The following is a 13,100-nucleotide window of genomic DNA, read 5'->3' on the forward strand; positions in this document are numbered from 1 at the left end:
GAGTTTTCAAAAGGCTACTCCAGTGGTCTCATTGATATGAACTGACATTAGTGAATAAACTTGGAATATTTTGTTCGTAATAGAGACCATCAGGAGATAGAAATAGGGTAAGATATTGGGTAATTGGAGCTGAAAGGATACAGACTGTGCAGCAGGACTGGATACAAAAACTCAGAAATGGACAGCACAATACTACTTAACTGTAATATAATTATGTTAAAACACTGAATGAAGCTGTGTGTGAGCATGATAGAGGGAGGAGGCCTGGGACATATTGAAATCAGAAAGAAGGATGTTAAAGATTGAGATGGTATAATCTAGGAATGCCCAGAGTGTATAATAATAGTGAAATGTACAAGGTACAATTTTAAAAATGTTTTTGCATGAGGAAGAACAAAGAAATGTCATTATTGCAGGGTACTGAAAATAGATGGTAATTAATATTTTAAAATGTCACCTGTGTGAGACTAAAGCAAAAAATGTTTATGTGGTAGAAAATTAATATTTTGACTAGTGCATTTCCTAATATAACTTATGTAGATAGTTTGATTGAATGCCATAAGTACTTGGAATCTTAGGTAGGACATGAGATTTTGTTGATTTGTCCAAAGTGATGCCCTGATGAATCCCAGAGTGATTCGATCAGTGAGTGGAAAAGTATCTGCAAAGCCCCCTTCGGGGAGTGGTGAGAACAGGGAGAAATTCAACTTCCCCAAGTTGAGTTCTTGATATTCTCACAAACAACGTGGACAACCAAAGCTATAGGCAGAACCCCCAGTCTTGGGGTTTGTTCATATGAAACTTAACCCCACAAAGAATAGGTCAAGCCTACTTAAAATTAGGCCTAAGAGTCACCCCCCAAGAGAACCTCTTTTGTTGCTCAGATGTGACCCCTCTCTCCAGCCAACACAACGAGCAGTCTCACCACCCTACCCCTCTCTATGTGGGACATGATTCCCAGGGGTGTGGACCTTCCTGGCAACATGGGACAGAGATCTTGGAATGAGCGGAGACTCAGCATCAATGGATTGAGAAAAACCCTAGAAAGAGCTGAGATTTAGCATCAAGGGATTGAGAAAACCTTCTACCTTCTCGACCAAAAGAGGGAAGAGGGAAATGAGACAAAGTGTCAATGGCTAAGAGATTCCAAACAGAGTCGAGAGGTTATCCTGGAGGTTATTCTTATGCATCAAGTAGATATCATCTTGTTATTCAAGATGTAATGGAGAGGGCGGGCCACGGTGGCTCAGCGGCAAGAACCCTTGCCTGCCATGCCAGAGGACCCAGGTTCGATTCCCGGTACCTGCCCATGTTAAAAAAAAAAAAAAAAAAAGATGTAATGAAGAGGCTGGAGGGAACTGCCTGAAAATGTAGAGCTGTGTTCCAGTAGCCATGTTTCTTGAGGATGATTGAATAATGATACAGCTGTCACAATGTGACTGTGTGATTGTGAAAACCTTGTGTCTGATGCTCCTTTTGTCTACCTTGTCAACAGACGAGTAGAACATATGGAATAAAAATAAATAATAGGGGGAAGAAATGTTAAAATAAATTTAGTTTGAAATGCTAGTGATCAATGACGACAAGGAGTAAGGGGTATAATAGGTATAATCTTTTTTTTTCTTTCCTGTGTTTGTTTCATTTCTTTTTCTATTGTCTTTTTGTTTTTTTTTTCTGAATTAATGCAAATGTTCTAAGAAATGATGAATATGCAACTAGGTGATGATATTGTGAATTACTGATTATGTATGTTTTGTTTTTTATTTTTTTAATTAATAAATAAATTTTTTTAAAAATGGCCATTCCACCGTTTTATCAATCCAGCTACCTCTGCATGGTGGGGAACATGGTAAGACCAGAGAATTCCATGAGCATGTGCCCATTCCTGCACTTCATTGGCTATGAAGTGGGTTCCTTGATCAGACTAATGCTGTGTAGAATACCATGACAATGGATAAGGCATTCTGTGAGCCCTCGGGTGGTAGTTTAGGCAGAAACATTGTGTGGCAGATTGGGCACTCAGCAGTGGCTGTCGCCAGGTCAGCCTTGGTGAGTGGAAGTCCATGTTGCTGACCCCGCATGCATAACTTCCATTCCTCCCACCATGACCACTTTGTTCATGAGCCCATTGGGCAATGACAGGAGTTTTGGGGGGAAAAGGCTGACTGGTATACACAGAACGAGTCATCTTATCTACTTGATTATTAAAACCTTCCTCTGCTGACGTCCCCTCTGGTGTGCATTCACATAGGACACAAATATCTTCATGTTTTTAGCCCACTCAGAAAGGTCTATACACCTACTTCTTCCCCAGACCTCTTTGTCACCAATTTTCCAATTATGTTCTTTCCAAGTCCCTGACCATCCAGCCAAACCATTAGCAACAGCCCATGAGTCGGTATACAAACACACCTCTGGCCAGTTCTCTTTCCAAGGAAAATGAACAGCCAGGTGCACTGCTCAAAATTCTACCTGCTAGGAGGATTTCCCCTCACCACTCTCCTTCAAGGACACGTGAGAAAGGGGTTGTAGTTCTATAGCTGTCCACTTTCAAGTGGTACCTGCATATTGTGCTGAACCATCTGTAAACCAGGCCTGAGTTTTCTGTTCCTCAGAAATAGTCAGTTCACTATAAGGAGCTCCCCAAGAGACCATAGCTCTGGTCTGGGAAAGAAAAGGTAATGTAGCAGGAGTGGAGACCATGGGCAATTGGGCCACTTCCTCATGTAACTTGTGCCTTCAGGACCTGCTCTGGCCCTATCTCATATACACCATTTCCATTTTATGATGGAGTGCTGCTATGTACACCCAACTTTATAGCTTGGTGGGTCAGACAACACACAGCTCATAATAGGCAACTCAGGTGTCATGATAACCTGGTGGCCCATGATTAAGCCTTCACTCTCTACTAAGGCCCAGTAGCAGGCCAAAAGCTGTTTCTCAAAAGGAGAGTAGTTATCTGCAGGAGATGGCAAGGCTTTGTGGCTTTGCTCCAAAATCTGAAGGTTCTGCGCTGTGATTCTCCTATAGGAGCCTGCCAAGGCTCCAGATGGCATCTCTGTTTGCCACTGACACTTCCAGCACCATTGGATCGGTTGGATCATATGGTCCAAATAGCAGAGTAGCTTGTACAGCAGCTTGGGCCTATCACAGAGCCTCCTCTTTTACAGGTCCCCCCTCAAAATTGGTTTCTTTTCTGGTCCCTTGATAAATGGGCCAGAGTAGCACACCCAAATGAGGAATAATGTTGTCACCAAAATCCAAAGAGACCAAGTAGGCATTGTGCCTCTTTTTTTGTCATAGGAGGGGCCAGATGCAGCAACTTATCTTTCAGCTTTGAAAGTGTATCTCAACATACCCATACCACTGGGCACCTAGAAATTTCACTGAGGTGGAAGGCCCCTGTTTTTTTGTTGGATTTACCTCCCATCCTCTGACACACAAAGGCCTTGCCAATAAGTTAGAATAGTTGCTACTTCTTGCACACTAGGTCCAATCAACATGATATCATCAATATAATTGACCAGTGTGATGTTTTGTGTGAGGGAGAAACAATCAAGATCCCTGCGGAGAAGATTATCACATAGGGCTGGAGAGTTGATATACCCCTGAGGTAGGACAGTGAAAGTATATTGCCGTCCTTGCCAGCTGAAAGCAGACGGTTTCTGGTGGTCCTTATGAACAACTATTGAGAAAAAAGTGTTTGGCAGGTCAGTAACTGCATACCAGATAGCAGGGGATGTATTGATTTGCTCAAGGAATACCACATCCGGAACACCAGCTTCGATTGGAGGCATCACCTGGTTGAGTTTACAGTAATCCACTGTCATCCTCCAAGACCCATCTATTTTCTGCACAGGCCAAATAGGAGAGTTGAATAGGGATGTAGTGGAAATCACCATCCCTGCATTGTTCAAGTCATTAAGAGTGGCAGTAACCTCTGCAATCCCTCCAGGAATCCAGTATTTCTTCTGATTTACTGCTTTGCTAGGTAGGGAGGGGCAGTTCTAGTAGCTTCCATTTGGCCTTTCCTTCCATATTAGCCCTTACTCCACGAGTTAGAGAACCAATATGGGGATTCTGCCAGTTGCTCAGTATGTCTATTCCAATTATGCATTCAGGAAATAACTACAGAATGGTTCTGGGAGTCCACTGTGCGTATGTGAGACTGACCTGAGCTAAAACTCCATCACCTGACCTCCATAAGCCCCCACACTCACTGGTGGACATTTTGGGTCCCCTAGAATTAATGTTATTTCTGAACCAGTGTCTAATAATCCCCCAAATATCTGATCATTTCCTTTTCCCCACTACACAGTTACCCCGGTGAAAGGCCATCAGTCTGCTTGGGGAAGGCTTGGAGAAAGATTAACAGTAAAAATTTGCAGCAGTGTAACAGGGTCCTCCCCCAAAGGGACCTGGCCTTCCCCTCATTCAAGGGGCTCTGGGTCCTGTAAACTGTCTCAAGTCTGGAAATTAAGGGGCCGTGCCCTAGTGTTTTTGTAATTCAAGTTAGACTTCTGTTTACTTGACCTAAAACTCTTTTGCTTATACAGCTCAAACAAGAATTTAATCGACTGTCCATCTTTCGTACCCCATGATCTACAAGCCAACGCCACAAGTCTCTGCGAGTCATGATTTGACTCCTATTTTGAGTCTGCTGTCCATTATGATAGCCACATCCATCTTCTTTTGGCAGTTAAGTGTGGCCACCTGGCTTCTGCCTACTCAGGATCCAATCATCCCCATTGTGTTTAAGGATTCCAGCTCAGTGACAGCAGTTCCCTCAGTAATATCTGACCTACAGAGAAGGGGAGACTACAGAGCTCTTCAGGGATGATGGAGCTAGTCTCACAAATTTATTTCTTACAATTCTGGTAAAAGGTGCATCCTCCAGACATTCCTGGGGAGTATGAGCAGGCTTTCCATGATAAATCCACTCTAACATTCTGATCTCTCTGTGTCATTTAATCCCCTCATCTACATTATACCAGGGCAGTTCTGATATTTCAAGTTCAAATAATATCAGCCATGTTTTGATCTGTGTTTCAGCCAACCATCCAAACTGTTAATGCCTTTTTTAACCCCTCAAGCTATAACGTTGAATTCAAAATCTCTGCTTAGTCGACCCATTTCTATAAATTCAGCCTGATCCAGCTTTATATTCTTCCCACCATTATCCCGCACCCTTAAAATTCATTACCAGACATATTATCCTGATTTCTGTCTATATAAATTGGAAAACTCATACAGTTGTTTTGGAGTGTAATGTACCTCCTCATGGGCGATACTTTCTACCTCACCTTTTGGGTCCTGTTAGGACTTTAGTCTAGTTATAGATCTGGAAGAAATGAGGGTTGAGGGAGGTCAAAAAATTAGAAGTATCATCCAAGCCAATTGCTTCAGGGTATTCATTTGCAGTTTCATCTCATGAAACATGATTAATCACTCTAGGCTTAATCCCTTCAAGTGGAGGTTGGGTGGCCAATTACTTGGGGCAGGCTAGAGGTGGGGTGGCTATGTCCTCAGGAAAACAGACTGTTATAGGGTTACCTGGAAGAGTCTCAGCATGATCTAGGTTTTCAGCCTCTCCACCAACATCATTATCAATCCATATGTCACCTTCCCATTTTTCAGGGTCCCACTCCTTTCCAATCAATATCCTCACTTGAATGGCAATCTCATGCAAGATTGAGATTTCAGTTTACCTTCAGAAGTTGCTATTGTAACAATAAGATTCTGAGTCTGATTTTTGGAGATCTTAAGTCTGTGGCTACAGGAAATAAGATTTTCCTTCAGGGCACTCATAGAAATGTTTACATCTGTGATACGGTGTGTAAGCTTCCCATTTGAAGCCTTCAGCACATCCCTTTCCCTCATTAATGTATACGCGCATCTAACAACCAGCCAACATCTCTGTACCTCCTATTTCCACAAAGCTCCATAAAGGTTCAAAAACATTATCCCCCAGAGCCTGGCTTTGTACAAGTGAAGCATTAGAAGAATCCAGTGGTGTTATTTTGACTATCTCTTTTGGTAATTCACCCCATGGATTGGCAGTGTCATTCTGATTATGGGAAACAGAGTCCTTAGTGCCTTTGTCTAGCCATAATAGTAAACCAAGCATAAAACCCAGTTTTAAGAAAGACCCACTCCTGGTACTAAACTGTATTAGGTAAGGTTCTCTAGAGAAACAGAATAAGGAGATATCCGTAGGTATAAAATTTGTAAAAGTGTGTCTCACATAACCATGGAAATGTACAGTCCAAGGTCTGTAGGGCAGGCCTCAAGCTGGTAACTCTGTTGAAGTTCCTCACCAAACTCTCAGAAGAGGCTGGCTGGACAACCATGGGAATGGAAGACCCCAAAATCCATAGGGCAGCCTGTGAAGCTGGCAACTCCAGTGAAGGGTCTGGACGAACTGCACAGGAGCACCTTAACGGCTGAAGCAGGAAGAGTGACTGTCTCTTCTGAATCCTTAAAAGCCTTCTGGTGATTAGATTAAGCATCACTCATTGCAGAAGTCACTCCCCTTAGCTAATTGCAAATGCAATCAGTTGTGGATACAGCTGACGTAATCATGATTTAAGTTCATGAAATGTCTTCATAGCAACAGACAGGCCAGTGCTTACCCAACCAGAACTGCCAGGCACCACCACGTGGCCAAGTTGACACATGAACCTGACCATGACAGTAGTGTTCCCTTCTGTTCAGTTTTTTTGAAGATTATGAGCAATATTGGTATTAATTCTTCTGAAATGATTGGTGGAATTCATCTATGAAGCCATCTGGTCTTGGCCTTTTCTTTGTTAGGAAGTTTTTGATTACTGGGTCTGTCTCTTTACTTACAATTGGTCTGTTGAGTTGTGTATCTTCTAGAGTCAATGTAGGTCGTTCATGTGTTCTAGGAATTTGTCCATTTCATCTAGGTTGCTGCTAATTTTTTGGCATACAGTTGTTCATGATATTCCATAATAATCTTTTTTTACTTTTGTGGGGTCATAGTAATGTCCCCCCATCTCATTTCTGACTTTATTTGCAAATTCTTTCTTTTTATTCTTTGTAGTCTGGCTAAGGTTTTCTCAATATTATTGATCTGTGAATATTTTAAACATTCTCTCATTTTTTATTTTTAAGGTTTAATAGTTCCATTCTTTCTCCCATCCCTCAGGGGACTTTGCCAATACTTTTTGATTATCTGCTTAATATGCTTTAGAATGTTTCCAGGTATTACAATAATCTATGCAGGATTAAAGGACCTCCTTCTTATTCTGTGCTTCCTGTGTTTCAGTTGTTCAAATGAGCTATACAGATAGGTTGATTTAGATTATGCACTACAGAAAATTTCAGTTCCTGATCAAATAAACCCTTCTTGCATTGGTCTTAAAGAGTGTGTGTGGTTCTAAAATATAGACACAGTCTTCCTTACTCCTGTGTTCCGAATTACTTTAACCCCAACCTATTCAGTTTCATTCTTATCTCTAAATATCAGGTTATATATATAAAACAGCCTCTCAGAATCCAGAAATAATAATCACTACACTGGACTTAATGTGTCTGCTCTAAAAGCTTACAGTCTAGCCCGTTTTTTTATAAGCATTTTCTAAAGTTGACCATACCATTGTTGTTTTTTTGTTTTGGCTTATTTTGTCTCACCAGATGTCCCACATGTTCATATCATTGCATGCCTCATGACATTGTTCCTTTTTGTAGCAGCACAACCTTCATTCATAAGTATACACCATCGTTCACCAACCTACTTCTCCATCAGTACATCCTTCAGCCACCTGCATTCATCGGGCATCATGTAGAAGGCCCAAAGTCCACTCCCTGATTTTTGAAGGACAGTTTTGCCAGATAAGAATTCTTGGCTGGCAGTTTTCCACTTTCAAGACCTTAAATATATTTATCATTCCATTGCCTTCTTGTTTCCATGGTTTCTAATGAAAAATTGGCACTCAATCTTATTCCAGTTCCAGTTCCCTTCATGTGATGAATTGCTTTTCTTTTGCTGCTTTCAGAATTCTCTCTTTATCTGGCAGTTGACATTCTGATTAGTATGTGTCTCCTAGTGGGTCTCTTAGGCTTACTCTGGAGTATGTTGTGCTTCTTGGACTCATATCCTTATGTCTTTCATAAAAATTGGGAATATTTTCTCAAATATACCTTCTGCCCCTTTTCCCTTCTCTTCTTCTGGGACACCCATGATGTATAAGTTTGCTGTGCTTTTTGCTGTCATTCAGTTCCCTAAGAATCTGCTCATTTTTTTCCCATTTATTTCTCTATCCATTCTTCTTTCTTAAGATTTTAATTTTCTTATCTTCTAGTTTGCTGATCTTTCTTTTGCCTGTTCAAATGCTGTTGTATGCCTCTAGTTTATTTTTAATCTCCAGTCTTGTGCCTTTCATTGTTATGTTTCTTTTCAAGAAATAATTCAAATTCTTCGTGCTCATCCAGTGTCTTAATAGCCTTTATCCTTTTATACATATTTTCCTTCATCTCCTGAATTAGTTATTCCATATGCTGTGTCTCCCCTGAAGTTTTTTTGTTTGTTGTTTGTTTGGTTTTCTTTTTGCATGAGCAGGCACCGGGAATCAAGCTCTGCCTCCTGAGCCACTGTGGCCTGCCTTCCTCTGAAGTTTTATTTGTTCCTTTGAGTGGGGCATGTATTCCTGCTTGTCTTATACGTATAGCTTGCAATTTTTTACTGATTTCTAAACATCTGTTTATCTTGGTTAGTTTTCTCTGAAGGTCAGTTTCTCGCCTTTGTCTGAGCTTTTATTGTTGACAGAGTTTGTGTTAAGGCTCTTCTTTGACCGTTGGTTCAACTGTTGTAGACCTTTAGAATTGCCCATGTTTAATTCGTCAGATTTTTTTAGCTCTTCTTCTGATTTTTACCCTGATATACAGTACAGTTTTTAAGATTGCACTATTTGTGGAATTGTTTCAGCCACCCAGGAGAAAGATATCTTTCCCCTCTTCCTTCTCTGAGAATCTTGATCTGTTCCATTTGTTTTAGTTTTGTTTCTGTAGTTTGTTTTACTCTCCTTTCTTTGTCTCTAGCTGCTTTTGCCTCAAGGGCAACTCTGGGAGGAGGGTAACCTGGTACAGGCTTTCCAAGTCAATATTTCCCAGACAAAACAGGACCAGGGACTCACAAAAAAGGATTCCACTGAACCTGGGAAGAGATTCAGGAAAGATACCAAAAAGCCTTTTTAATGGCTCCCTGAAGCTGCACTTTTCTTGGTCTACCCAGCAGATGGCACACTTCAGCAACCTTTTCCTTATCATCTCTAAGGAGGCCCTGGGTCTTAAAACCTCTCCTGCCTTTGGTCCTGAAAGGACGTGGTTGAAATAATGGCTGTGGCTATCTGTGTCTGGGGTAGGCTAAAACAGTTGCTCATAGCCCGAACCCAGCAATCTAAATTTGCTGACCAAAAGCAATGATCAGTACACAGCTGTGTGTCCCCTTCACCCTAACATGTCCTGAGGATGGTTGAAGCTTTGTGTTTGAAACCCTCCCTAACTTTGCCCCATGTTTCCTTTGGCTGAGTATACTTTTCCTATAATACACTCACCATAATATTATAGCTTTCAGAGAGTTCTGTGGGTTTTTCTAATGAGTTATCAAACCTGATGGTGATTTTAGGAATCCCCTGAACTTGGAGTTGATGTCAGAGTGAGAACAGTCTTGTGTGTTCACAAAGTTTGCAGTTTGGCACATCTCTTGGAAATAGAGGCAAAGGATATCTGTCACTTGTCTCTTGAGTATAGGGAGTCCTCACTCCTTCAGGATGATACAGCCTGTTGAGAGCCACTGAGTCTGAAAGCAGACATGTTTGCTGACTTTGGCTTCTCTTGAGTGGAGTGAAGTTGCCTCTAATGCAGTTTTCCAGCAATCATCTTGCTTGTTCTTTCCCAAAGTCCACAACTGCATAAGGGACTCTTAGCTGTCTTGTGGGGGTGTTTTTTCCCAAAGTTTTTCTTTTTCTGACTGACTTTATCCTTAAAATATGATTCAAGGTTGTTACTTAACTTATATTTCAAAGTTTTGAGAAAATACTAAGGTTATTGAAATGGAAGATTTTATATTTATTTGTGCTTTTCATAGTCCTTTTGATCCTTTCACATCCTATATACATATTCACTGTTGTGACTAGCTATCTTAGACTAGCTATGTAGTATTCTGAACTTAGATATGAAGAGTTTCCTCCAAATCCTTCTTTGCACACTATAGTTTTTAGTATTTAAGTATAGCAGTAATCAGGTTAGAAGAGAAAGGAAATAGGAGTAAAACAAGAAAAAAAATCAAGAAAGAAAAACATGAAGCAAGAGCAGGGGAGAAAAAAACAGATGCAAGAAAAGGTCGGTATCTTACATTTTCTTTGTGAAAAAGAGATGCCTTGGGTCCTAAGCTCCTTGGCTTTCACAGCCTCTTTGAATTATTTGTAGGGCAGCTATTTCTGCTTTTGCTTGTCAGTGTGCACCTGTTGGAAGTAAATGAATTCTTCCACAGCTACATACTTGGGCAAAGATGTGCCAGAAGTTCTTAAACCTAGTGGCTGGAACCTGAATAACTAAATTTTTCTACACAGATGCTTTCCAAATGTTGATTGACATAGTTACAACTTTCCTAAGAGGATTTTAAAAAGCAGCCCTCCTATACTGTACCCATACAGTTTGTTGATTGGGTCCATCAGGAAGCTAATACTGAGATGGAAATAGGAGTACAAGAGGTTCATTGGGGAGTAAAAGATACAAGGAGTGGAAGCAAGATTAAATAGGAAGGACCACCAACACAATGCACATCTGTCAAGATCTCCCCGACAGAGAGTACTCTGAAGCACATATTATCCATTAAAGGAGTCCTGGGGGCTGCCTTTCCTCAGCTAGGATGCTAAAATGGAGCCTGAAGGTGCTAGACTTCAAATATGCAATGTATTTCAAGTTCATTTCTTTTTCTAAAGCACTACTGATTTAATGTTCAGGAAAGCATATCCATTTGTATTTCTGCTAAGTTTTTCTGAATTTTTCAGAGTTTAATTTGTGTGCTAGCTTCTGTAACTGTACAAAACTGTAGTTATACTTCTTGTTTCAGAGCCTATGGAAATCCATAACCATTTTCCAAAAGTTATTTATCATTTCAAAGGGACATACCCATGAAACATGGATATATACCAAAATGGACATTTCACATTCTTGATCAGAAGACTTAATATAAAAATGTTAGTTTTCCATATAATTAGTATATACATTTATTTAAATTCCTAATAGACTCCCAAACAGATTTTATTTTGAGTTTTCTGATTGGAAAAATTGATCTTAAGGTTTATGTGGAAGCACAAAAAAGAGCATTAAGGAATTTGCCTTTCTGATACTAAAACATACTATGTCACTTCTAATTAGGTCAATATGATATTGTTGCAGAAATAGGTAAATAAGAAAATAAGTCTTTCAGAGTATATATTTACCAGCACATGTAAGACAGTAACACAAGATAAACAGTGGGTGAAGGATAGCTTTTTAAAGAAAGTTGTGCTGACACAACTGTTAGGGGTAAAAAAAGTGTAACTGTCTTACACCATATATAAAATTAGTTCCAGGATAAATTAAAAGGTTTAAGTTTGAAAATTTTTTCAAAAAATTTAGGAAGTCACACATACAATCTAGGGCATGTAAACCTAATCAAGACTGGAAACCCAGATGATTTGTTAAAAATTAAAATTTACATGGCAAAAAGTACCATAAACAATGCTGATAGGCAAAGAATAGTTTCGGGGTAAAAGTTATAAGACGGCAGAGTGTTTCTACTATCTGTTCTATATTGTTGACAAACAGCCTAACAGAAAAATAGGCAGAACGTAAATATGTGGTTTTTAGAATAAGAAAGTCAAATGGCCAATAAACATGAAAAGATTTTCAAGTTCATTAGTAGTTAGGAAAATGCAAACTAAGATGATATTGGAATGTTGCTTTATACCAGGGTCTCAATCTTGGCACTGCTGGCATTTTGGACTGATAATTATCTGGACTGTCCTGTACATTGTAGAATGTTTAGTGGCATCCTTGGCCTCTATTCTTTGGATACTGGTAACACCTCCTCCCTAGTTGTGTACATCAAAACCATCTCTAGACAATGTCAAATGTACCCTTGGAGGTAAAATTAACCCTGGCTTGAAAACCACTACTCTGCGCCCATTAGACTGGCACAAATAGGTGGAAAGTGGTATTTTAAAGTGTTTCATCCTTTTTGAAAGAGTCTGAGTGTTGTTGAAATTAAAAATATATAAATTTTTTTATTCAGCAGCCCTATTACTGAGAATCTATCCTGTGAAGGTGTTTATATGAAGGAACTTGCACTTTTACAACCATTCTGTCATCCCATTTTTCTTCTTCTTTAATCACAGATCTGAGTCTGTTCCTGAGTATTGCTAAGTGTGTAATAATTGTCTGCTCTTATTTCAGAACTCTCTTGATAGAGCCCAAACAGCCAAGAACAAAGGCAACAAATATTTTAAAGCAGGAAAATATGAACAAGCTATTCAGTGCTATACCGAGGCTATCAGTTTGTGCCCTACAGAGAAGAACATTGACCTTTCCACATTTTATCAGAACAGAGCAGCTGCCTTTGAACAGTTGGTATGTATCCTAGATTGTTTTTTTCTATTCTTTTTGTTTGTTTGTGTCAAGTTTAAGTTAACGCCACTCAAATCTGGTAAATGACTGGATTTTTTTAAGCTGTTTTGAAATTACTGGGTTTCTCTTTTTATTTCATTTAATTACATAATTTTTAAGAAAAAAAATAGTTTTGATTATTACAAATTGTGGTAGTTAGGTTCAGATGTCAACTTGGCCAGGTGAAGGTGTCTGGTTCTGTTGCTGTGGACCTGAGCCAGTAGCATGTGAACCTCTTCTGTTGCTAATTACATCTGCAGTTGACTAGGAGCTGTGCCTGCTGCAATGAATGATGTTTGATTTAATTGGCTGGAAGCTTAAATGAGAGAGCTCAAGGTAGCACAGCCCAAAATAGCTCAGTATGCCTCATCTCAGCACTCACAGCTCAACCCAGGCCTTTGGAGATGCAGAAAGGAATTACCCCA

At 39.9% G+C, this 13,100-nt stretch overlaps 1 protein-coding gene across 5 annotated transcripts in view; it reads left to right on the forward strand.

The window, feature by feature from the left end:
* The window catches only part of TOMM70 (translocase of outer mitochondrial membrane 70), a 56,097-nt gene that overhangs the window by 17,395 nt on the left and 25,602 nt on the right, over positions 1-13,100 (forward strand). For all 5 annotated transcript variants that reach the window (XM_077118594.1, XM_077118595.1, XM_077118592.1 and 2 more), the window contains exon 2: positions 12,466-12,639. In XM_077118594.1, coding sequence (XP_076974709.1) covers positions 12,466-12,639 — 174 coding nt within the window. The remainder of the gene's footprint in view (positions 1-12,465; positions 12,640-13,100) is intronic.

This window comes from Tamandua tetradactyla, chromosome 10 (assembly GCF_023851605.1).
Source record: "Tamandua tetradactyla isolate mTamTet1 chromosome 10, mTamTet1.pri, whole genome shotgun sequence".
Classification (NCBI taxonomy): Eukaryota; Metazoa; Chordata; class Mammalia; order Pilosa; family Myrmecophagidae; genus Tamandua; species Tamandua tetradactyla.